The sequence below is a fragment of the Cervus canadensis genome, chromosome 8, assembly GCF_019320065.1.
Source record: "Cervus canadensis isolate Bull #8, Minnesota chromosome 8, ASM1932006v1, whole genome shotgun sequence".
Lineage (NCBI taxonomy): Eukaryota > Metazoa > Chordata > Mammalia > Artiodactyla > Cervidae > Cervus > Cervus canadensis.
Window position 1 is genome coordinate 35691185 of NC_057393.1, and position 25028 is coordinate 35716212.

Consider the following 25028-nt stretch of genomic DNA (forward strand, 5'->3'; position numbering starts at 1 on the left):
AGTGGCAGAGCTCCCCTTGAATCCTGGCCTTGTTTGGAGGGGCCTGATGCTCAAGCTGTTACTTTCTGAAATATCCTGCTCCTGGAAAAAAAAAAACATCCTTTTTTGTGTTGTCCAGCAGAAAAATCAAACGGGACAATGGGTGATTGCAGTTTGCCATGATAAATATTTTGATGGGAGATACAGGGGCCCCTCTGTGAGCACTGAAGGAGCAGGGAAGCAGGGAATTTTTAAATTGCTTTCTATCTATTGTTCCACCCCATTAATGCATCACAACATTCTTGTGATGTGATTTGAAACATATGATTTCATTGTTACCTGTGGAGGAAAAAATAACACCTGCTGAGTTTAAATGCCTGGCTTTAGGTCACATAATTAATAAGTAAGTGATAGAGCAGGCTATAGTATTATCTTAGGGTTCTATATGAAATAATAACTATATGGGTAGCATTTCGCACTTGTTTATTCAAGAATTACTTGTTTTTTAATTTACCATGTGCCAGAGACTGTGTTAGGGGCTAGAGACTGGATCCCACCCATGAGCAAGATCCTAGACCCCTAGGCTTGTGAGATTAGACCCAGTGGCGAACTGCCACCCATTCAGCTGATCGCTGGCGGCCTCAAAACTGAAACAGATGTCTTCTGTTTGAGCAGCTGTGCTGCTAACCGGTTCTGTGTAATCTTCCATAAGGTTTGGTATTGATTTTACAGAGCCTCTGAAACTTATCTGCATTGTGGGTCTGAGCATCCTGAATCCCTGATTCAGAGAAGAGAGGGAAAAAAATCCATAGTCACACTTGCACAAAACCCTACATGTGTTTATCCATACATTTCCCATGCAAAGCATTTTGTGCTGACTAGATGGTGCCTAAACAGCAACATTTTTAAAACAAGGATTCATGTAACTGCAGGCGTTCTTTTATCTGGGATTACATTATGGAGAGAGAGTGTTTTCCTGGTGTTTTTTGTACTGCTTTCATGAGGGAACACTCTTTGACACAAATATGTGAAATCATTAGGAAGGTATAAATGCAGATTTTCTTTGACCTCAGAATCTGAGTGGACCTATGAGTGTCAATAGGTCAGGGGCAGACAGAGGCCTCCTGGTTCATAATTCTATGTAGTTAATGTGGTCAAGGCTTTAGAGAGTCCCTGAAGAGGAAAATTCTTAAGGTGAATGGGGAACACAGTGTTCCCAAGACCAGAATCTGTTATTTTAGATCCACCTGATACTTTGTTTAAACCAAATTGAGGTAAGAGTCCAGGGATATGCTTGGTTGGTCTCCTGGGGGAAGCACACAGAATAACTTGCCTCCCCTCCCTAAGGGTTTGTTGACATGAGGATTGTGAAGTGAAGAGCTGATGATATAGAAAGGAACCCGCCTGCAGTTCTCCAGCACGCCTGCCCACTCACCCTGCTGTGTTGCTGCAGTGGTTGGGAGTTGGGGGAAGCTATCTTGGAAGCATAGAGACTGCTGATAGATCTGGGTGTGCCACATGGATATTCAAACACCTAGCAACAGCATAGCAACTGGTGCATCATAGATTCCCAGTGTCAGTCTCCTCTGCTTCCCCAGTGTTCCCCTGATCATATTCTTTGACATTTACAAAGGGCCTGCTTTGCTCTGTGCTCTGGTATGACAGTTAAAACACAAGCGTTAATGTCAGAGAGACCTAGATTACTTACTTCCACTTGTGATTGATTGTTCAACCTGAAGCAGACTTGCTTTCTCTGAGCCTCAGTTTGTTTGTTTTTAATCTCTATAATGGGTATAATGCCACACATGCATTTATTCTACAAGATTTTTGAAAGGTTAAATGAGATCATGTATGTAAACAGTTTAGCCCACTGCCCGGCACATAGTAGGTGCTTAAAGAATGTGTTTTCCCTCCTCTATGTCCTATGCATCAATTGCTGGGTCAAACAAAAAGTTCTTTTGGCTTGGCAGAGTTTGTTCTGTCTGGGTTCTGGCCTTCTGATGAATGTCTGTCTGCCTGATGTCTTCATTCATAAAGGGCATCTGTACCCTCACTCCATCCTGCCCCAAGCTGAAGCTTTGGCACCGCATTCAGCTGAACCAAATCTGGTGAGCCCTGGGGGGCCGCTCATGAGCCCTCGCTCTAACCCCAGACTCTAGAGCCACGAGTATTCTGGGAATTATTTAAAGTCAGGATGGGATGGCTGATTCATATCAATGTATGACAAAACCCACTAAAATGTTGTGAAGTAATTAGCCTCCAACTAATAAAAAATAAATAAATAAATAAATAAAAAGGGGAAAAAAAAAAAAGTCAGGATGGGTGCCTTTTCCCTCTACATATACTATAAGAACTGGGGCTGAAAGAGGCCGCTGCAGCTTCAGCCGTGAAATGTGCCTATTCACCCTGCTTTGCTTTTCTGTGTCTTAGAACAGATTCCATGAAAAGGAGGCTCCTTTTCTGTAGCCCCCCACGGCCCCAGTATCACTCCTGCATCCTCTAAAGACATGTGCTGATAAAATACTTTTTTTCAGCATTCCCTATCTATAGGCATTGGGCTAACTATCTAAGGTAAAAGAAAAAAAAACAGGCCAGCTAATCCCCTTAAAATGTCTCAAACCAATCACATTTTGGGAAAAGTGATGAATTGTTAGGTTATTTTTCTAGAGTCTGGTGTGGTCTTCTCCATTTAGTGAGTCTCATCCTTTGGATAGTAAGTCTATCCTTTGGATAGGAGCAAATTCTACCATCCATTGTGTGGCTGTTAAACTTGAAATAGAAAGCTTACCACTATATTTTTGTAAGTGTCTTAGATTACGAAGTTGTCTGTCTTGCAGCCTCCTTTTTGTCTACCCCACCCTGCCGGGATGTCGTTATTGAAATAGAGGACACCAAACCATTACTGGCTTCAAAGGTAGGCTTAGAACTGATCATTCATTGGATGATGTTGGTTTTATCTTCCAGGTATCTAAGCATTAGATGAATTCAAGCAACCATTCAATGCAGCTAAAGTTAAGATAACAAACCAACTAACGATAACCCTATATGCAAGACAGAAAAAGAGACACAGATGTATGGAACAGACTTTTGGACTCTGTGGGAGAAGGCGAGGGTGGGATGATCTGAGAGAATAGCATTGAAACATGTATATTATCAATCGTGAAACAGATCGCCAGTCCTGATTTGATGCATGAGACAAGTGCTTAGGGCTGGTGCACTAAGATGACCCAGAGGGAGGAGATGGGGAGGGAGGTAGGAGGGGGGTGGTTCAGGATGGGGAACACATGTAAATCCATGGCTGATTCATATCAATGTGTGGCAAAAACCACTACCATATTGTAAAGTAATTAGCCTCCAACTAATATAAATAAATGAAAAAAACAAAAACAAAAAGATAACAAACCAACTTATCACGGTAAAGAACCTGGCTCTTACATTCATTAGTAGCTTTGGTGACATTGTGTGAACTCACGTCCTCTCCCCTCAGTCACCAAGGATACTTAAATAATACTTGGACCCGTGTTGCACTCTCCACAAGGGAGGGGAATCTAGACAACAGTAAGTTTTAAAATCTACCCACGTGATTCTAATGTGCAGGCAGGTGTGAGAACCATTGATGTGGATGGTCTGAATGATATCATTTGCAAGAGCAATCTCAGGACCAAACATACAGCATCACAACATTGAGAAGAGAGATACATGGAACACGCCAGTTCTTTTCCCCCTAAATGAAACAGAAGTGTCATGGATTTTTAATGACTCTATTTGTCAGTGTGTGGGATATCCCTGACTTTTATATTCACTATGGTTTTGAAATTAAGACATTGGGGAAAACGCTCACTCAGGACCCTATTTTAAAACCATTCCATCCAGTTTGACAAGAAGGAAAGGGTTGAGGGGTAGTTCTCAGCCAGAAAAAAGAAAACATCAAATATCTCCCTGTTTCTGTTGGCATTCATGATGGACTTTCACAGCATGTTTTAATGTGCAAACTGGCCAGAAAGTACACATGATTGCACTTTAATGTGTTAGGTCCATAAACAGTGCCTTTAAAGAAATCCACTTTCTTCCCACTGCATTAAGCTCACTAACAATTGGACCATATTAAATGTGGGCTCCACAGCCAGCACCGCGTAGCAGTGTGTGTGATTCTATTCCCTGAGAACCCTCTGCAGTCAGAAGCGACAATATCAAATTTGTAAAACCACTGTGTTTACTTTATAAACAATCCCAGATATTCCCAGTAAAACAGTAGTAGCCCAGGGAGAAGTATAATATACTTAAGATCTTTTAAGTACATTTTCACAACTACTCTGGAAAAAGCCAGTTTAAGACACTACCCTGTGATCTGCCTCCAGATTCCATTGTCAATCAGGTCTTTATGCCTTTTGTATACTCTTGGTAGCCCTAAGTATGGAAGATCAAGAAAAAGAGTAAAGTCAACCTATGCCCCAATCTCATTCCTTTCTTCCCAGTAGTTAAGAGATGAGGCTATTATAGCAACACACAGTGAAAGCTGAATTTACAGCAAATTTTAGTTGCAACCCAGCGGGATTGAGGAAGGTCATATCGTTCTTATGTACTATATATCACTTTAATCAGCTGCTCTCCTAACACCTAGTTGGAGGTATACTGTGTTGATAAGAAAGGCTATTCGGAATGGCCTCTAAAAATCTGATTTCATCTGTCCATTGGGGAAGACAGGGCTCATCTATGCAAAGTCAAATGAGCAAAGTTGAGCTCTGGAAGAGCCAATGACCAGCTTGCTGATGTCCTGGATTATATGTACATGTAAAATATGTTCACACATGTAACATGTGTGGTGTGTGGTGTGTTACATGTACATGCTTTGTGTGTGTGATGAACTTCTATTAACACTAACCCAATTCGAGCCTTTTGTATGGGTAAATTGAGGGACTGGGTCAACACTGCTGATGATGGAAGCTGGAGGCTGTGGCTTCAGGTGACAGTCTCCTGCTCACAGCAACTCACACCGCCACCCTGTGGAGACTGGGAGAGCTCTTGTCCGAAGGGCTCAGCACCACCACAAGTAAAGCGGGAAATAAACACGGGGGTGGGGGCGCAAATCACTAAGTGCTAGCCAGATGTCATGGACGTTCCTACATAGCCATTTCAACGATTACCTTCCAATTCCAGTGCTTAAGCAGTATGTCAACAGCACTCAGCAAAATGGCTTCTCCAACGACAGTGCATGTATGTATGATAAGAAAATGCATGAAGCTGCCTGGGGCTGCAGGGACTTCGCTCTAGAGACTTGAACTCTGCTTTCAGATTCTTTCTAGATTTTGGAGCAAAAGATGATCTTTAAACAAATGTGATTGTTTTAAGCTTCAGGGGAGAATCTGCTGTGCCCTGTGAATGTAATGAAGCAAGTTACTTCAGGTTGCTTCAGTTACTTTTTCACGTGAAGTTATGAGCAAGTGGACATGAATACATTTTCCTGTATTAATTCTAGATTTTAACATCAGCGATCTGTTTTAAAAATGCTTTTTAAATCATGAACTGTTCATTTCTTTGAAAAGGTTTCAAATAGATGAAAATAGATGTGAATAAAAAGATTCTAAAAATCTGAATGCAGTATGTGCAGACACTTTTGGTGTAAAATCCCTCTCTCCAAAATCTCAATTCAGTTGTGATGATTTAACTCTTAATCTCACTTTGATACTAATCTAATAGAATTGTTACCTCTGTCTGCCTCTCTTGGCAATTCTGTGTGCTGAACAAAAGTTGATCCAGAAAATGCTGAGGGGCACTCGCAAAAGAAGCCTCATAGCCACCCCGCACTCCCTGCAGGAAGGGCCTGTAGTGAGGAATCACAGTTCCTTATATTGGAAATGAACTTGAAGTTAGGAGGCAACAATTCTTCAAACTGCCCCTGAGGGCGAGCTTGGCTAATGTTCCAGCAGGTACAAAGAGAAAAGTCAAACCCCAACATCCTAGCTTCTTTCATCTCTTGGTGGATTCTCCATGTGGAAACTCAGAAGGGAAGGATTTGGTCAGTGAGAGATTTGACATCATAAAGCAACTTTGATGGATGGATATGTATTTGGTACTATAACATCAACATAGGGAAAAACCAAGAAAAGATGCTTATTAATAATGATATTGTAATCATACTGGGTATAAACATCTTGCAACAGGAGTTTTTGAAGAGATGAGAATTAAGCCAGCTGGGAATATACTTTAAAAGCTAAATGGAATGAAAGGTTTGGGGCAGGAAGGTAAACAACTGTACCCTGCTAATCCCCCAATGCCCTACATAATCACTGTGCTGGTGGACAGAGATTGTCTAGCTCTATTAAAATGGGACGTGGGTGATTACCTCCAAGCCTTTTATTTTAATACTGTTTGTAACTCTTTTGCACATTTTCAGAGAAGAAACCAAAAAGGTGTGTTTAATAATGAGATCATCTTGAATAAATAAACCATCAAAATGTTGATAATATAAATGATGGTTGAAAAATAATGTCTCCTTTTCTCTTTCTTGTTCAACCTAATGCTCATGGGGTCTCTACCTCCGTGTGACCTATACATGTTTTGCCTTCTTCCTGCCCATATATGTGATGAGCAGCTAACAGAAAAGGTAACTGTTTTATACAATTTGCTAGATTTATAATTCATGTATTTTCCTATAACTGATATGTTTAAAAAAAAACTGTTTTCAAATCCAGGATTGGGTTTACTCTCATCCACAGAGGGGAAATAACTATATGTGTTATAGAAATGGTTTTTCTTGAGTATTTCTTCTGTCTCATCCCCTGATAAAATAGGAGCTGTGTTGCTGATGACACACTATTTTGGGCAACCTGACTCTTTACTAGGTAGATTAAGATGCAGGTGGGTCTGATGAGGATCTATTCTTGTTATAAATCTGAGTGGAATTTATAGTCATAGCCTGCTATAAACTACAGCCTTCTGGAGTTTGAGAATATTCCACAAGTGATTCCAAATGCCATCCCTTCTGCCCAAAGAACCACCAAAGGTTCTCAACTCTGGCTGTACATTGCCTGGGGAACTTTTGAAAGCATCCTAGATGCCAGGTCTCACTTCAGGCTGATTGAATTAGAATTTCCAAGAATATATTGGGAGCCACTGGTCTAAAAAAAGCATAATGCCTCCGTACTCTTGCTTTACATTTTATAACCAAAGCTCCTTCTCCTAATCATCTTACTTGATGTCCAAAACAACCCTATGAGAATGATGTGGAAATATAGTGTTAGCCTATTCAGTGGATGGAGAAAATGTTGCTCAGAGATTTTAAATAGCATATCTAATGTGGCATGGTTTGTAACATAAGGGTATGGCTTATAATGTAAAGGATAGAACTTGAGTTAGAAACAGTTTCTCCCATGCTTAGCTTAGTGAGCTTTGTTTTGCAATGTGTTGCTGGCTAAAAGGGCTAAGGAAATGAAATAGTAGAAAAACACATACTGGAGGATGGAATAGTAAACACATACTAAAGCGTTGTTTTTTTCTTTTCATTTTACCTGTATATGTAAATGTTGTTGTTTAGTTGCACTGTTTGCGACCCCATGGTCTGCAGCATACCAGGCTTCCCTGTCCTTCACTATCTCCCAGAGTTTGTTCAAATCCATGTCCACTGAATCTGTGATGCTATCTAACCATCTCATCCTCTTTTGCCCTCTTCTCCTTTGCATATGTAAATCAGTTCAGTTCAGTTCATTCGCTCAGTCATGTCCAACTCTTTGCCACCCCATGAACTGCAGCATGCCAGGCCTCCCTGTCCATCACCAACTCCCAGAGTCCTCCCAAACCCATGTCCATTGAGTCGGTGATGCCATCAGCCATCTCATCCTCTGTCATCTCCTTCTCCTCCTGCCCTCAATCTTACCAGCAGCAGGGTCATTTCAAATGAGTCAGCTCTTCGCATCAGGTGGCCAAAGTATTGGAGTTTCAGCTTTAGCATCAGTCCTTCCAATGAATATTCAGGACTGATCTCCTTTAGGATGGACTGGTTGGATCTCCTTGCAGTCCAAGGGACTCTCAAGAGTCTTCTCCAATGCCACAGTTCAAAAGCATCAATTCTTTGGCACTCAGCTTTCTTTACAGTCCAACTCTCACATCCATACATGACCACTGGAAAAACCATAGCCTTGACTAGACAGACCTTTGTTGACAAAGTAATGTCTCTGCTTTTCAATATGCTGTCTAGGTAGGTTATAACTTTCCTTCCAAGGAGTACGCGTCTTTTAATTTCATGGTTGCAATCACCATCTGCAGTGATTTTGGAGCCCCCAAAAATAAAGTCTGACACTGTTTCCCCATCTATTTGCCATGAAGTGATGAGACCAGATGCCATGATCTTAGTTTCCTGAATGTTGAACTTTAAGCCAACTTTTTCACTCTCATCTTTCACTTTCATCAAGAGGCTCTTTAGTTCTTCTTCACTTTCTGCCATAAGGGTGGTATGTAAATATCAACAGGATAAGAGTAAAAACAGTCAAATGAATAGACTGTATCCATAGAATGTTAGAAAATTACCCAGCATAGCTGTGGCCATTAAAGCTGCACACATTTCATTGGCCAAGGATCACTTCACCTCCAGCTTCCAGGTGGAAGAATTCTTATTGTTTTGGTGCATGTAAACAAAAGTCATATAATCTCACTTCTTTCAGGTTCAGAAGCACCTGTTTCTCTTTTCTATTACATAGTTTTCCTGCAATGATTGGAAATCCAGGTCATCACTAAGGTTTTGCCATTTTGATGTGTCTTTCTTTAGGAGGAAGAAATTGTTGACTGGTGGAGTAAATTTTATGCTTCCACAGGGGAACATGAAAAATGTGGACAATACATTCAGAAAGGTTATTCCAAACTCAAGGTACCTGGGCCTATGCAACTGTGGGTGGGGGATGAGCATGCGTTAAAACTGGTCGCAGACAGAGCTGAGTGAAAGTCTGAAAGGTCTGATGGTGGGGGCTGAGGGGGAGAGGCCAGGAGCACCTCTGGGGGAGCCGTCTTGTGATGGATTTTGGCTTTGCTGAGATTTCCAGGGCTTGACAACAGCTGTTGATTTATGGTTTCTGTGACTGCCACTTTGGGGCTTGGGAACATCTGGCTGAGTGAGGGTTGGGATTGGGTTGGCACTGCACTAATTAGGCCTGTAAACGGCTTTCCAGTTTGACCAAGGGAGACCTTAGAAGTCACGGTGCTCTTGCAAAACACCATGAAATATCAGCATGCTTCATTCTGTCCTCCATTCTGGGCATCAGTTTTACTAGCTGAGCAGTTGATTTTTTTACATGCATGGAGCATACAATCACAACTGTGTGTCCAGGAGGGAGATGAGCTTTTGAACTAGGCAGATCTGGTTATGGATGATCTTTCTGTTAAGGGTTTGAGTTTTCTAGTTCTTTATTCAGTACTACTGAATTCAGTACTACTATTCTAGTAGTAAAGCTAAAGCGAAGGCTAACATTTTCAGAACAATGCATAGTAGAAAGATAAACTTTAAAAAGAGAAATATCAGGTCATTAAAATAATTATCTCACATGGAACTCTGCTCAGTGTTATGTGGCATCCTGGATGGGAGGGGAGTTTGGGTGAGAATGGATACATGTATATGTGTGGCTGAGTCTCTCTGCTGTTCACCGGAAACTATCACAACATTATTAGTTGGCCATACCCCCAATACAAAATTAAAAGTTAAAAAAAAATTTTTTTTTCTCCATCAAAGTGAAAAAATCCACATTCTTTCTTGTGATTATCATAACATCTCAATGTAGCTTAAGAAACACCAGCATGTAAAGAACCTCTCATTTACAGAAATAAACTAGTCTGATGGATCAGCCCCACAGTCCATCCTTTGCCTCTCTCTCTTCCTTGCTTCTCCTCCTCTTTTTCTAGCTCTTTATCAAGGTATAATTTACATACAATAAAGTAATTCATTGAGTTATGATTATATATACTTACCTACATAAACCACTACCAAAACAAGGCAACAAACATTCCCATCTCCCCAGAAAACTCCTTTGTGTACCCCTTTCCAGTCAATTCCTAACAACCTGCCAACCCTCTTAGGCAGCTGATCTGATTTCATCATCACAGATCAGTTTTGCCTGTTTTCATACTGCGTATAAGTGGACCCATACAATATATATTTGTGTGTGTGTGTATTTTTGTGTGTGTGGCTTCTATAGCCCAAGACAGTAGTTTTGAGATCAGTCATGTCATGTATATCAGTAGTTTGACCCTTTTTATTGCTGAGTCATATTCCATTGTATGGATGTATCATGACTTGTTTATCCATTCTCTGATGATGAAGCTGCTGTGGACATTCTTATACCATGCAGACATGTTTTCATGTCTCTTGGATGAACATCTAGGAATTCAACTCTGTATCATAGTGTAGCTGGATATTTAAATTGCCAGACACTTTGCCAAAGTGTTTGTATCATTATGCACTCCAGCCAGCAATATGAGAGTTCCAGTTGCTCCATCCATATTTCGTGTGCGTTTGGTATGTCAGTCATTTTGATTTTAGATCCCACCCGTGTTATAATGAGAAATTAAGAATCTGTTGATGGTTTGCAGATATATGATTGTGAACTAGAGGATGTAGAGGAATTCGAGGGCCTGACAGACTTCTCAGATACTTTCAAGCTGTTTCGAGGCAAATCAGATGAGAATGAAGATCCTTCTGTGGTAGGGGAGTTTAAGGTGAGTAAAATGTGTTTCTATCCTGTTTAAAATCCATCTTTATTTTCTTTATAGACCTAGGATAAAGGACCACCAGTCTCTGGGTCAGGGACCTATCCTCTGACACCTGAAGGATGCTTGGAAATGCTAACAAGGAAAAGGGCAGTGGGACTGGGGGCAGAATCCTCAAAGCCAGTCTTCCTGCTGATGCCGACCAGCCTTGAATCTTGTAGAGTCAGTCTCTCTAAGTCCCACCCCCCCCACCACACACACACATACACACACATGTTCCCCCCACCCCCTCCCAGGCTTTCAGTTGGATCATCAGTACAACACCTTTACAATCCATTGTCCTTGTTCCCTATCTCATTCACTATCCAGTCCATCCTCGATACAATCAAATCCGATCATGTTTCTTGACCACTTGAAAGCATCGCTTGAGTTTCCACTTGGTCAAGTCTCAACTCCTCCCTAGGGTGGAGCTGGCCTTTCACAAGCTTCTTGTCTCCCCTGCCACCACACCCTCTCCAAGCCCCAAACCCATGCTGTCCTCTCACAACTTGGAGCCTTGGGACAGGTCTTCATTCTCTGGATGCCCTTCCTTCCTGCTCTGAGGTCTGAAAAACTCCTACTCATTCTTTTAAGTGCCAGCTCCGAAGTCACATTCTCTGTGAAGTGCTCCCTGATTGCTCCTGGCAGGGTGACTCACTCCTGCTCCAGGCTCCCTGGGTCCCCACCACTAGTAAAGCGCCTTTCACATCATAAGTATCTGCTTTCACCACTGCACCTCCCTCCAACCACAGGTAGCAAATCCATGTTACTTCTAACCCTTTCAATAGCAGACATTACTAATCAATCAGACCAGTTTACCCTACACGTGGTCTCAAAATCCTTGTCATTAGAGCTTCCACCCCAGTGTTTGAAGACAGCATGAGAGTCAAACCTATTTAACATCCCTGTGCCAGACTGGATTCCTTGAGTTCATTTTTTGGGCCCCCAGTACCTGGCACATGGTAGGTGCTCACTTCATGCTGCTTTATTGAATGAAAGTAGCTGGATCCTAAGACCCATATGTTCTGAATCCAACTTTAGTGCTTTCTCTTGTACATAAGCTGGTTTCAAGATAAAATATAAAGCCTCTCAAGCTAACCTGATGGCTCACTCATTCAAAACCCACTTACTGTGCCCCAGCTTCATGCCCAGCCCAGTGTTAGGTCCTGGAGATAGTGACAGACAAGAAATAGCTCCCTCCTTCAGGAAGGTCACAGTCTAGTGAGGAAAATCTAGTGAGGAATATAGACAATAAATAGTAATGACACTCTGATAGCTCAGCTGGTAAAGAATCCACCTGCAATGCAGGAGACCCTGGTTCAATTCCTGGGTCAGGAAGAGCCACTGGAGCAGGGATAGGCTACCCACTCCAGTATTCTTGGACTTCCCTTGTGGCTTAGCTGTAAAGAATCTGCCTGAAACATGGGAGACCTGGGTTCAATCCCTGGGTTGGGAAGATCCCCTGGAGAAGGGAAAGGCTACCCATTCCAGTATTCTGGCCTGGAGAATTCCATAGACTGTATAGTCCATGGGGCGCAAAGAGTCAGACACAACTGAGCGACTTTCACTTTCAGTGAAGCAGATGTCATTGCTGCAATAGGGATGAATGTTGTGTTAGAAGATGATGTTAGGAAACTCATCCAACCCAGGGGAAGTCAGGGAGGCTTCCTGGAAGAAGTGACACTTTTCAACTGAGACCTGAGGGATGAACAGGAGTTTGCCTGGGAGTGGAAGGGGGTTTATGCAGTAATGCAAAAAAAAAAAAAAAGGGAAATCACCTTAGTATTTTATTGGGTTTAAAAAATAATCATTCTTACTCCTGTCTTCAAAAAATGTGCAGAATTTCACTCTTACCACCTCCTTTGCCATCATATTGGTCCAAGCCACTTCCATGTCTCCCCTGGGTTTTTGCCAGGCCTCCTGGCTTCAGCTCTGCCCTTTCTTCTCTCCTGTGATCTATTAATTACTTTATCACCCTTCACTTTCCCCATCAGAAACATGCCAAGCACACCACAACTTTCACAAAAGCAGTCCTCCCTCCCCCAGTCCCACAGCCCTCTGTGGCCATCCCTCACGTCCTGGGGGGACTACACTGCCCTGAGCCCTCTGCTCCGGTCACCCAGGGCCCTGCGGCTCCATCTGTGTGTCTCTCTCCTAGGGCTCCTTCAGAATCTACCCACTGTCGGATGACCCCAGCGTGCCGGCCCCTCCCCGGCAGTTTCGGGAATTACCTGACAGCGTCCCACAGGAATGCACGGTTAGGATTTACATTGTTCGAGGCTTAGAGCTCCAGCCCCAGGACAACAATGGCCTGGTAAGAGTCTGGGTGTGGGGCCTTCTCCTGTAGCAAGATAATTACAGTCATCAACCACCATAATTGTCACGTTCCTTCTTTCTGGGCGTCTGTTATCTCTGGAGGGGAAAGATACTCTATCAAAACAATCTGTTCAGGAGGATGGTCCCAATGGGTATTTACCTAAGAGCTTGAAGGGAAGGGGCTTTGGAGCCGCTGGATCATCCTTCTCATTTTACAGATGTGACCTCAGAGAACTACTTTGTCACTGCTCCCGGCCACCGCCTTTCCTCCAAAGGCATGCTGGCTGCATGGCGCCAAGAGGGAGCACTACCCAGACCTGATCTGAGGTTGCCCCTTCTCATCACGAGTCACATCTGAGTCTGTCCCAGAAACTGACTTAAGTGGGCACCCCACAGTGACATAACCTGTCCTCTGTTTCATCCCCACAGTGTGACCCTTACATAAAAATAACTCTGGGCAAAAAAGTAATCGAAGACCGAGACAACTACATCCCCAACACGCTCAACCCGGTGTTCGGCAGGTAACAGATATTTCCTAACGTTTTTCTGTGGTTCTTTTCTTCATGGCCTCCATGCTAAGGATGCAGTATGTGCTGCCAAGCTTTGCTCTTGAAAGCTGTGAAACTATGTCTATGAACTATTCAAATATCCAAGTCAGTGGGGCAGATAATGAATATGTAAATACATAAATAAAAGCATTTCTTGAAAGTAAAAAGTGCCATGAAGAAAATTAAACCAAGTCTGAGAGACCTGCTCTAAGACCTGGGGGCAGGGGTAACAGGACATGGATGTTAGGAGGCCCAGAAGTCCAGAGAGTTTGTGGCTTCTAGACAAGAAGAGTAGGCAGTGACTTCCGTGGAGTGACAGGGTGGTTCTCACACCCCAATCCTGTTGAACTCTCTTGTCTGGGATGCTTTGATTCCATTGTTTTGAGCCAGGGTATGTGTTACTGACTCTGTTACCAAAAACGGAGAAGGGGGAAGAAAGTGATGGCATCAGATGTCCTGCTCCCTGTCTCCTGTTCCAGAAGATTCTTGAAATAGCATTACTATCTTCATCCTTGCCATCTGACATTTGTTTCTGCACGGTTACACTGATCTCATCAGAACCTTCTCAGGGGTAAGGCAAACCCAAGTGACCTCTAAAGAGGACCAGCTTTTGTCAGCTATGAACTCCTTCCACATTTACTAATAGCTACTATTACAAGCTTCCCTGGTGGCTCAGTGGTAAAGAATCTGCCTGCCAATGCAAGAGATGCGGGTTCAATCCCTGGGTTGGGAAGATCCCCTGGAGAAGGAAATGGCAACCCACTCCAGTATTCTTGACTGGGAAATCCCATGGACAGAGGAGCCTGGCGAGCTACGGTCCATGGTGTCACAAAGAGTCAGAAACGACTGGGTGACTAAACTACTATTTGCTGAGCTTTTACTGAGGGCTTGCACTATAGCGAGCCCTTCATAGAAAATATCTCAAGAATCTCACCACTCTGAGGGCCTACTGACAAAGAGGAAACTGAGGCACAAAGGGAATGAGCACCCAACTCACCCCTCTGGGGAGTGGCAGAACCGGGACCCATGCCCCGGCCACCTGACTGCAGGGTCTGCGTGGCTGCCAGGCTGCACCCTGCAGCCTCCGCCGTCTGATTTCCACCTCAGTGTCAGACCCTGCAGCTGGCAGGGCAGGGGGTCACGGCCCCACGTCACAGGGAGGGAAACAGGGCGCCCGAGCTGTGTGCATGGAGCTGGTACATGGGGAAGCCTAAACTTGGGGAGAAATCCTGACCAAGCCCCAGGCTTTCCCAACCACCGCCGTACTGCTTCATGCTTATGGCCAAGCCATCACCTGCAGGGCTTCCCTGGTGGCTCAGGCAGTAAAGAATCAGTCTGCAATGAAGGAGACCCAGGTTCAGTCCCTGGGTTGGGAAGATCCCCTGGAGAAGGGAACGGCTACCCGCCTGGAGAATCCCATGGACAGAGAAGCCTGGCGGGCTGCAGTACATGGGGTCACAAAGAGCCAGACACAACTGAGCAACTTTCACATCACCTGTAGAAAAATGTTCTTTGCAAAAAACATTTGCACAGTGTTGTTTTTCCCCAGAACACTACCGAGAAGGAGAATACTTTGTTTTTATTTGACGTGTGGCTGGTATCTTAAATTCTGGCTTTATTATCCTGCCCATCTGCTGCTTCTCATGTGTGTTGGATGGTACCCTTACACATTCCTTCCCTCTCTCACTTGTGAGTGTGCACACACACCCACATCCACCCACGCGCACACACACACACCCACAGCTACACAAACACACACACACACATCCCTCCCCAACACACAGACACCCCCTCTGTGCTGCACACCCCGGGGCCGGGTGCCGGAGCCAGGCATTGGAAATAATCCTCTGGCATGGCAATATGATCGTTTTCCTTTTCTTCCGCTGATCCAGCCCTGAGGTCTAGACAGGAAAAGGCATGCAGGGCAGGAAGGAGGGCCCCATGCGAGGGAGACAGGGAAGCAGGGAAAGCCAGCTTTTATGGGAGGAAAGCAGCCCTGTCTTGGAGAAGCCAAGCGCAAGCTTAATTAAGTGGCAGGAAGAGTCTTGCTCAAGCCGCCTCAGGAGGAAGTGATGCCGTCAGGCTCCACATGGCCAATCCCCATCTGGCGAACTCAGAATTGGCTCCATCCAGCAGGGTGGAGTCAGGGAGACCCCAGCTCCGCAACCCCTCCTAGGCTCCAGGCCCTGGCCTCAGTCTTACCGGGTGACTTTCTTCTCAGCAGAGACTCTGAGGAATTCTGGGACAGAGATTCAGGAAAGAGCATACTTTGCTATGTGCACGGTATTGTTATCACATCACATTCAATGGAGTGTTAGTCTTCCAGAAAGATGTTAATTGGTGTTCCAAGGAAAAGCATATTTCTTAATCAAACCAGGATGCTTGGGTTAAAAAGATAACTGCAGGATTTCTCAGAACCTTCAGTTTGCCCAGATGAACACCAGAAGAAGGGATTCTCAGCCTTATTTGAGCAAAGAATTCTTTTTCTCAACAGACACATATTACCTGTCCCTTGGGATTCAGCAATGGAATTTGGGGGCATGTGTGGATACGGTCTAGTCAGGACTACAGCCCCTTCTCTCCTGGGCTGTCTGCCTTTTGCAGGCCCTGTCTGGCTGCAGAAGTCTGGGGAAGTCACTGAGATGTGTCTAGGAGACCCCTGGAAGCTTGTCTCCAGAACCCCACTGATGTACACCCTTCTATTCCAGAGATTAATAGTTCTGGCTCTTTGGGCAAGAACCGGGCCACACACCAGAGTGACAGGAGGAGGGGCAGAGGCACAGGGGGAGAGGAGAGATTTGAGGGGCCTCTCACAATTTGTGGTGCAGAGTTTGTTGAGCACCTGCGAGGGGACCCGCCCCTCTGTGTGCAAGTACAGAGCCAAACCCCGGCCATCCGGAGTTCACGCCGTAGTCATTACCCTCTCAGAACTGGCGCCACATTGCTCACCTGCCACAGAAACTACTGTGATTATCTGCTGGTCTCTCAGAAGGGTCTGTGCTTTCATACGGATACTATAGGAAAGCCTTCAAGAATCAGTGGAGAGCCAGAGAGCCTAGGAGGAGAGAGGGAGCCTTCTTGGAAGCTTTCCATTGCCCTCCTCCAGACCCCCATGCTCCCGTGGGGTTAGCCCAGGATATTCCATGGTGTAATGGCCTCTTGTTGAGACAAAAAAGGGGACACAGATAGGGGGTTATAAATCAGGGTGCTTGTGCATTACTGATCCCCAGTTGGGTAGAGATGCCTGGGTGCCCTGGAAATAGGCATGTGTGCTAATAATATTAATACTACTATAATTCTTAACAATAAGTATTATTTAATGTATAATAACATTATTATTATTGCTAGTGAATTTTGAGTAACGCCCTCATACCAAATGCTTTCTAAACATTTATTCCCTTGACCCTTACAACAACATGAGCTGGTAGGGATTATTATCCCCATTTTACAGATGAGAAAACAGAGCACAAAGACGTTAAGTAGTTGCCCTAGGGTCCCACAGCTAGTAAGCAGCAAAACTGGGATTTTCCTTGGGCACTTAAAGCCCCGGATCTTCTCCTGAGCAAGTATATACTCTGTTGTTGTTCTTATTCCTGATGTGTGGTACTTCTCAAGCACCACCTGTCACCCACCACCCACCTTGCTATCCCGGCCATGGCATCCTCCTCCCATGGCCCAGAGAGTCTGTGCAGAGCTATGGAGTATGCAAGACACCTGGGGGGCAGGGGGGGGTCGTGCAATTCTAATCTCACTTTCATTTATTCAGAATGTATGAACTGAGCTGCTACTTACCTCAAGAAAAGGATCTGAAAATTTCTGTCTACGATTATGACACCTTTACCCGTGATGAAAAAGTAGGAGAAACGATTATTGATCTAGAAAACAGATTCCTTTCCCGGTTTGGGTCCCACTGCGGCATTCCTGAGCAGTACTGTATGTAAGTGGCTTTGGATGTAAACGTTGACGGTTCCATCTAACGATAGTACTGGCGAAGCTCTGATGCTCTACCTCAAGCCTGTCTTCATTGAGCCTCGGATCCTTTAAGTCAGGAGGGAGAATTGGGCTTCTCTGGTGGCTCAGATGGTGAAGATCCCCTGTGGAAGGGAATGGCTACCCACTCCAGTATTCTTGACTGGAGAATACCATGGACAGAGGAGGCTGGTGTGCTTCAGTCCATGGGGTTCCAGAGAGTCAGACACGACTGAGTGACTAACGCTTAGGAAGAAGCAGGGCCGTAGCACTGCACAACTGCAGGGGGCGCTATTCACATTGGCATCTGTATGCCACACTGGCCCCTGGGGCAGTACAGTGCTCGGTGAGGATGGCACAGGTGACAAAGCCCGCAGAGCCAGTCCCTCCCCTCCCCTCCTTCCTACCCCTCTCTCCGTGATGCCACGGACGGAGAGCTAGCAGTGTTTGACGGTGGAAATTCCCTGCCCCTCCCCACACACTGATCAGTTTTGTGGTGATCCTGCTTCCCTGAGTGCTAAACAGTGTCCCTCTGTATCATCCAATGAGATATAGCTTGTGATTTCTAATTTATGTTTGCCTATTATGATTATGGTGATCTCAAACTCTTCATTATCTACAGAGGGCCAGAGATGGGGGGAGGACCAGTTGGCGAAGGCCAAAATAACTCTGGATTTTAAGTCTCTAAATCCTAAGTAGATTTCTAGGCAAAAGCCAATGTCTAGAGTGCATTCCCCATTACCCCCATTACACGAATGTGCCTTTAAGTATGTGTGTGTATGAATCTAAGAAGAACTTGTGTGCCCTGCGGTAACTCTGAGTGTGGCATTATTATTCACAGTTCTGGAGTAAACACCTGGCGAGATCAATTGAAACCAACACAGTTGCTTCAAAATGTGGCCAGATTCAAAGGCTTCCCACCGCCTGTTCTTTCGGAAGATGGAAGTAGCATCAGATATGGAGGAAAAGACTACAGCCTAGATGAATTTGGTAAGCACACTGCCATGGATTGCAGGCTGGTTGCAAGGTGTAGCAGCACATGTTTGCTGCTGGGTTTGCGTTACGGAGGGGGTGGGCAGAGCAGTACCCTGACACCACAGGGAATTCCACGCACATGACTGTCTAACAAAAGCCCCATTATGCTAGAGTTTTACAGTCATGTCAGGTGTCAAAATGGACACGTTTTCTTGTCTGGCTTATGTTTCACTTGACCTTTTTAGGTCATAGCTATTTGAGCTCTGAACACGAAGTTCTGATAATTAACTTATTTCCATGTGATGTATAATTAGCTCAGAAGTGCTCAGATGGTAGGGCAAGAATTTCTCTTCCAATATTATTCCATCATTCTCCCAACCCTGAGAAGGCTCAGGGATGCTGGGGGCTAATGAAGAATCTGCTGAGTTCACATCTGGTTCATGTCCGAACTTGGGGTCTTGCTCTTTCCTGAGCAGTAATTTATAATGCAGTCTGTCCTGACACATAAACAGCAAACTGCATTATGACATAGACTGAAATCAGCTTAATAGAATGTAAGAGTTGTGGCATGATTCAGTGTTTTGTAGGGAAGAGGGTTTTCCAGAGGGGCTGGCATGAGGCTGGTTTTGAGGGCACATGGGATATCTGGAGAAAGCTGAACAAAGATACACGGGAATGAAAGTGCTTCCTGATCCTCAACTGTTTATTCCTGGCATTGTAAGAAACTGTATTTGTCTTTCTATCTGAAAGAAGACTTGAAGACTTGGTCAATATCAGGGATTATTAGATGTTTAATGAATGATGCTGTTTACATCAGAACTTGCAAAGGGCATTGGAAATAAACTGGCAAGTAACATGGTCTCATGGAGACAACTACCCCAACAATCAAACAACACCCCCCAAAAGCTGTATCAAACAGGGTTGTTCCCATTACTTTGGCCCCATAACAAATCATCCCAAAACTTAGCTGCTGAAAAAAACCATTTTGTGTTTTTTAAAAGTTGTATTGGTGTATTTGATTTATAATGTGTTAGTTTCTGCTGTATAGCAAAGTGAATCAGTTATATATGTATATCCACTCTTTTTTAGAGTCTTTCCCCATATAACAACCATTTTGTTTTGCTCACAGTCTTGTGGGTTAGCCATTCAGGAAGGGCTCACCTGGGCACTTCTCACTTGAGTGGCAGTTGACTGCTGTCAGATGTTGGCCGGGGCTGCAGTCACCTGAAGGCTTGATGCCCAGGATGACCCTTGGCTGGGAGCTCACCTTGGCCTGATGACCAGAGCACCTACCCAGGCCTTTACCATAGGGTGCTATCTGGGCACCCAGGCTCCTTACATGGCTGGCAGCTTCCCTCAGAGCAAGTGATCCAGGAAGACCCATGTGGTCTTTCATGCTTAGCCTTAGAAGTAACACAGCATCCTTTCTTTAGTGGTCAAATAGGTCTGCAGATTCAAAGGAGAGGACTTAGACCCCCCAATTCTCAATGGAAGGAGTGACAGAAAATTTGGGAGTCTGTTTTTTTAAATGCCACAGTGATACTAGCTAGCTACTGTAACAGTTAAGCTTAAAAATGTTAGTGGTTTAACACAATAGAAGTTTATTTCTCATAAATTCAAAACAGGTACTCCTACAGGTGGGTGGTCCTCTTCCAAACAGTCCTTCATGGGCCAGGCTCTTTCAACTTGCAGCTCTGCCCATCGTCACCTCGGGGTTCTAAGGTCACCGTTTTCTTCTGCATTCAGAAGAGAAGGTGCCAGAGGTGATCCTACATGAGAGGGTATTACGAGCTGGACCTTGAAGGACACACCTATCACTTCCACCTACGTTAGAGTCTAGCCTACCTTGTTTGCATGGCCACACCTAACTGCACAGGAATCTGGCCATGAGCCCCTGACACCAGCATAAATGGGGGTTGCTCTTACACAGTTTGGAGTGTTTTTGATCTCTCTGCTATTTGCAGTCCACAAGTCAGGAATGAACTTGGTTGGGCAAGGCTTCTGGTCAGGGGCTGTTTCTATCAACAACTCTTTCACAGGCTGCAGTTCACATTCACACACTGGCACTGCCTGACTGTGTTTTGCAAAGTCTGGGCTGAAGTGCTGAGAATCCCTCAAGGCTGAACTGTTTCTGGATGTCCGTCCCTGTTTCACTGTCCTTTAAAAAAAAAAAATTGCAGAAGCAAACAAAATCCTGCACCGGCACCTTGGGCCCCCCGAGGAGCGCCTCGCCCTTCACATCCTCAGGACTCAGGGGCTGGTTCCTGAACACGTGGAAACGAGGACTTTGCACAGCAGCTTCCAGCCTAACATCTCCCAGGTAAAGCGCTCTCCACTTCTGAACATGCATCACCCACACCCCAAAGGTGGTGGCAGTAGCTGACACAGACTTGCCTTGTTTATTCTTTTGGATACTTTAAGCTATATGAAAAATAGAAATGAAGCTCAGATTAGCTGCATTCCTGAGGGGAATTTAGTGGGTAAAGAATCTGCCTGCCAGTGCAGGAGACCTAGGAGATGTGGATTCAATCCCTGGGTCGGGAAGATCCCCTGGGGTAGGAAATGGCAACCGACTCCAGTATTCTTGTCTAGAGAATCCCATGGAGAGAGGAGCCTGGTGGGCTACAGTCCATGGGGTCGCAAAGAGTTGGGCATGATTGAGGTGACTGAGCGCACACATACACGCATACACGAGGGGGATTTATTGTAAGAATTTTCAGGTAACTCACTAAATCCAGACAGGAGAGTAACAGTGACTCAGAACAAACTTGGGCCAGGATCTTGCCCTGTCTTTTGTCTGTTTCTGAGTCTCCTCTAGCCTGCACTTTTCCTGTGAGCACCTTCCGATGTGTCAGAATATTGTGGACGGTTTCTGAGTTTTGTATATTATAATGTAGCCCCACCTGCTTCCAAATGTGGAAAGGATGGGTTGCCCTAACTTGGTCCCGTCATCCACCACTAGACACTGAGCTGTAGCCAGGAGGACAGGGTACAGTGCACAGGGTGGGTCGTCACAGGCACATGTGGATCGTGACGGGGGAAGGGCAGTTCCCAGAGAAGCAAGGGGAGACATGGAAAATGACAGGATAGTCTATGTGGAAGCTTATTAGAATGAAGATTCCCAGACCATGCCTGCAGAGATTCAGTAAGTCTGGGGTGGGGCCAGGAATCTGAATTTGTAACAAGTATCCGGAAAGGTTCTGATGCAGATGGTTAGGAAATCACACTTTAAGAAATATTAATATAATGGGTGCAAATATTGTTGATATGGATAGCAGAACCGTGGTCTCTTAAGAAGTGAGTACAAGTTGGGCTGTGCTTACTAGGTTGTTTTGTCACTCACTTTTATTCTGTTCCCTATTTTCATATCTTCCTTCTCTTATTATTCTTCCTTCCCCTCAAAGAGCCCATTTCTCCTCCTCTTCCCCCTCTCACCTCTCAAATGAATAGTCTTAAGACGTAACAAAGCAAGGAAGATTTCTCCCTGGGCATCCACCAATACTTCCATCACCTCTACCTACACATTGGACAGACTGTGGCTGGGTCTTAGGAGACACAGCTAATGAGGAGATTGCTAATTTCTTGATGTATGCTAGACCCTTGAGCCCTCGAGATTAGTTGGAAGAGAGTAAGGATCACAGTAAAATATATCCCTTTCCAAGAGCCCCAGTTAATTCATTTTGATCACAATGCATTAGGAAGCCAACCTAGTGGTTTCCTTGGCAACTTTCTTAAAGACCAATCTGTTTTTGTCATGAAGGCAGAGTATACAGAACATCCAAAAACAGTCTGCGGAACTTAAATTGGTTTGTATGGTTGATAGAGTGTGTTAACGGCATTCCTAGGCTGTCTGGAAGAATATTCCAGTCAGATAAATGGGCCTGGTCTGTAGCCATCAAAGATATAAAGGGAGGTGAGGGGAGCTCATCAAGATGGCGGCACAAGCGTCAGTCCAGGCTTTCACCCTCCACGTTCCTGCAAGCCCCCTTCCAGGCAGTGGGCCCTAGCAAGCCAATGCAGGGAGCCCTCGGTTTGGTGAATGGTAATATTTTTCACATTGAGTCTCTCCTTTGAAAGTGCGGCTATTTTTCTTTTACAAAATTAAGTACATTTTTACATTATTTTGATTTTCTCTCCCAAGGTAAGTGGAGAAACCCTTGGGTGTCACAAAACTGACAATGATAGCAAGTAGACAGTCTGATGATGGAGGAGAGATGGTGTGACAACTGTTCTGAGTCACTGTAAGAGGGAGTATGTGTGTTTGGGGTTGTGTTAGTGATGGCAAGCCCCTCATTTTATTAACCAGGGAAGACTCAGATTATGATAAAGTAGGCACTCCTGGGAGAGAATGGAGGGTGGATGGCCTAAGTGACACTGAAGTTGTAAGATTCATCTTGATTTGCTCTTTTACTCCATTTTTCTTGCCTTCCATTAAATTAGGAGACCTGCACTAGTTTCACTGAAGATGTATGAAAGAAGATTGTAGTCTCTACCACCCATAATGTAACTTCATTTCTCTTTTCATTTTTGAATGGTTTAGGGAAGACTTCAGATGTGGGTGGATGTTTTCCCCAAGAATTTGGGGCCACCAGGCCCTCCTTTCAACATCACACCCCGGAAAGCCAAGAAGTAAGTAATTTTGAGACCCTGCTGTATCTCACTGGGGTCTTGGTTCAGGACCTGAAAAGAAAAACCACCTTCAAAATGTGCTTCTCGTAGATACTACCTGCGTGTGATTATCTGGAATACCAAGGATGTTGTCCTGGATGAGAAAAGCATCACAGGAGAGGAAATGAGTGACATCTATGTGAAAGGGTAAGGCTGGCATGCAGGAGCCTCTGAAAGACTCAGAGAACAAAGCAGACTCTCCTTCATGAGTGTTCCATTATGGGGTGTCCATTATAGGATCTTGATTATTGAAGACATTATGTCTTACTGGGCTTCCCAGGTGGTGCTAGTGGTAAAGAACCCGCCTGCCATTGCTTAGGAAGAAAGCTCCAGGGAGACAGAGAGAGAGAGAACAGAAAGAAAAGCCTGTATGGATGTTATTTATGAGCAGCGGCATCTGATACCTATAAGAAAAAAAAGGTTTTGTTTAGTTAGCAAGCAGATTTTTTATTTATGAGACTTTTTAGTCATGCAGTTCATCTTTATTCCTTTTTGATACTTTGAGTAACTAGGCTTAGAGACAGAAGTAGAGCTCCCAAGGTTTTTGGTTTTTTTTTAATATATTACCTGAAGTTAACATCCATGGAAAAGAAGAAACATTAAAGCTTTTTTTTTTAAATCATTTATTCCACCAATATTTACTGAGTGCCTGCATCCAATGTGTAAAGTGTCATAGGTGTTCATTATTCTGTTACTTGCATAATTCAATTCCAAATAATCCATGTTGGTGTCAGTTTTGTGTTATACACCGATGATGTATACAGAACCCAAGGATTAGGAAGTCAAACTCTGGAGTCAAATTAGCTGAATTGAAATCTGGTGGTTTCCCTACTAGCTGGGCAAGTTAGCAAACTCACTATTCCTCATCTGTAAAATGGAGATAATGACAGTATCCACCACTCTGGAATATTCAGAAGACTGGGTTACTCAAAGCATTTAGGATAGCACCTGGCAGATAGTAAACACTGTGTGCATTAACCAGGATTCACCAGAAAAAAGGACAAGTAGGACGTGTGTGTGTGTGTGTGTGTGTGTGTGTGTGTGTAGAAAGAGGGAAAGACAGGGAAACAAAGACAGGGGGGAGAGATTCATTATGGAGGCTAAACAGTCCCACGACTGGTCACCTGCAACCTGGAGACCCAGGAAAGCTGGATGTATCATTCAGCCTGAGTTCAAAGCCTCAGAATCAGGGGAGCCCATGGTGTATATCCCAGCCTGAGGTCAGGAGGAGATGACCCAAGATGTCTTGGTTCAATCAGTGAGACAGAAAAAGCAGGTAAATTCCTCCTTCTTCTGTCTTTTTGTTCTATTTAGGTCCCCAATAGACTGGATGGTGCCACCTACATTTGGGAGGGCCATCTACTTTACCCAGTCCATTGATTCAAATTCTAGTCTCATCCAGAAACATTCTCATAGACATACCCCAAAATAATGTTTAATCTGGGCACCCCATGGCCAGTCACATTGACACATAAAATTAACAATCACACTATAAACTTACTATTCCACATGAATTGAGTTTGGTTCCTTGATATGTAAAAGATAAAGACTTGTTGAAATTTAATGTATTCATAAAGTGAGAATAAAGTTTCACTTATGATCCCAAGTGGCCTTCAATCAAACCTTTGTTAAAGACATAATTATTGTCATTTAGGTTCACTCTACACAGGGAATGTTTCATCAAGTACTTCATTATTCTTTCTCATTTCAGGATATTATTACCATTCCCCAAGGAAAATTAATTCTGGCTAATTATATATATGCAAATTTATTTGACTATCATAAGCATTTTTTTTCCAATCAGGGAAACAAACTCAAGTAATACTGGACTGAGAGATAACTCTG

At 44.2% G+C, this 25028-nt stretch overlaps 1 protein-coding gene across 1 annotated transcript in view; it reads left to right on the plus strand.

Annotated features, from left to right (window-relative positions):
• Positions 1-25028, plus strand: part of MYOF (myoferlin) — a 171877-nt gene that overhangs the window by 134348 nt on the left and 12501 nt on the right. Inside the window, exons 38-48 of the mRNA XM_043475971.1 lie at positions 2817-2893; positions 6572-6583; positions 8741-8839; positions 10552-10677; positions 12866-13021; positions 13453-13544; positions 17338-17508; positions 18382-18530; positions 20696-20835; positions 23056-23144; positions 23235-23330. Coding sequence (XP_043331906.1) covers positions 2817-2893; positions 6572-6583; positions 8741-8839; positions 10552-10677; positions 12866-13021; positions 13453-13544; positions 17338-17508; positions 18382-18530; positions 20696-20835; positions 23056-23144; positions 23235-23330 — 1207 coding nt within the window. The remainder of the gene's footprint in view (positions 1-2816; positions 2894-6571; positions 6584-8740; positions 8840-10551; positions 10678-12865; positions 13022-13452; positions 13545-17337; positions 17509-18381; positions 18531-20695; positions 20836-23055; positions 23145-23234; positions 23331-25028) is intronic.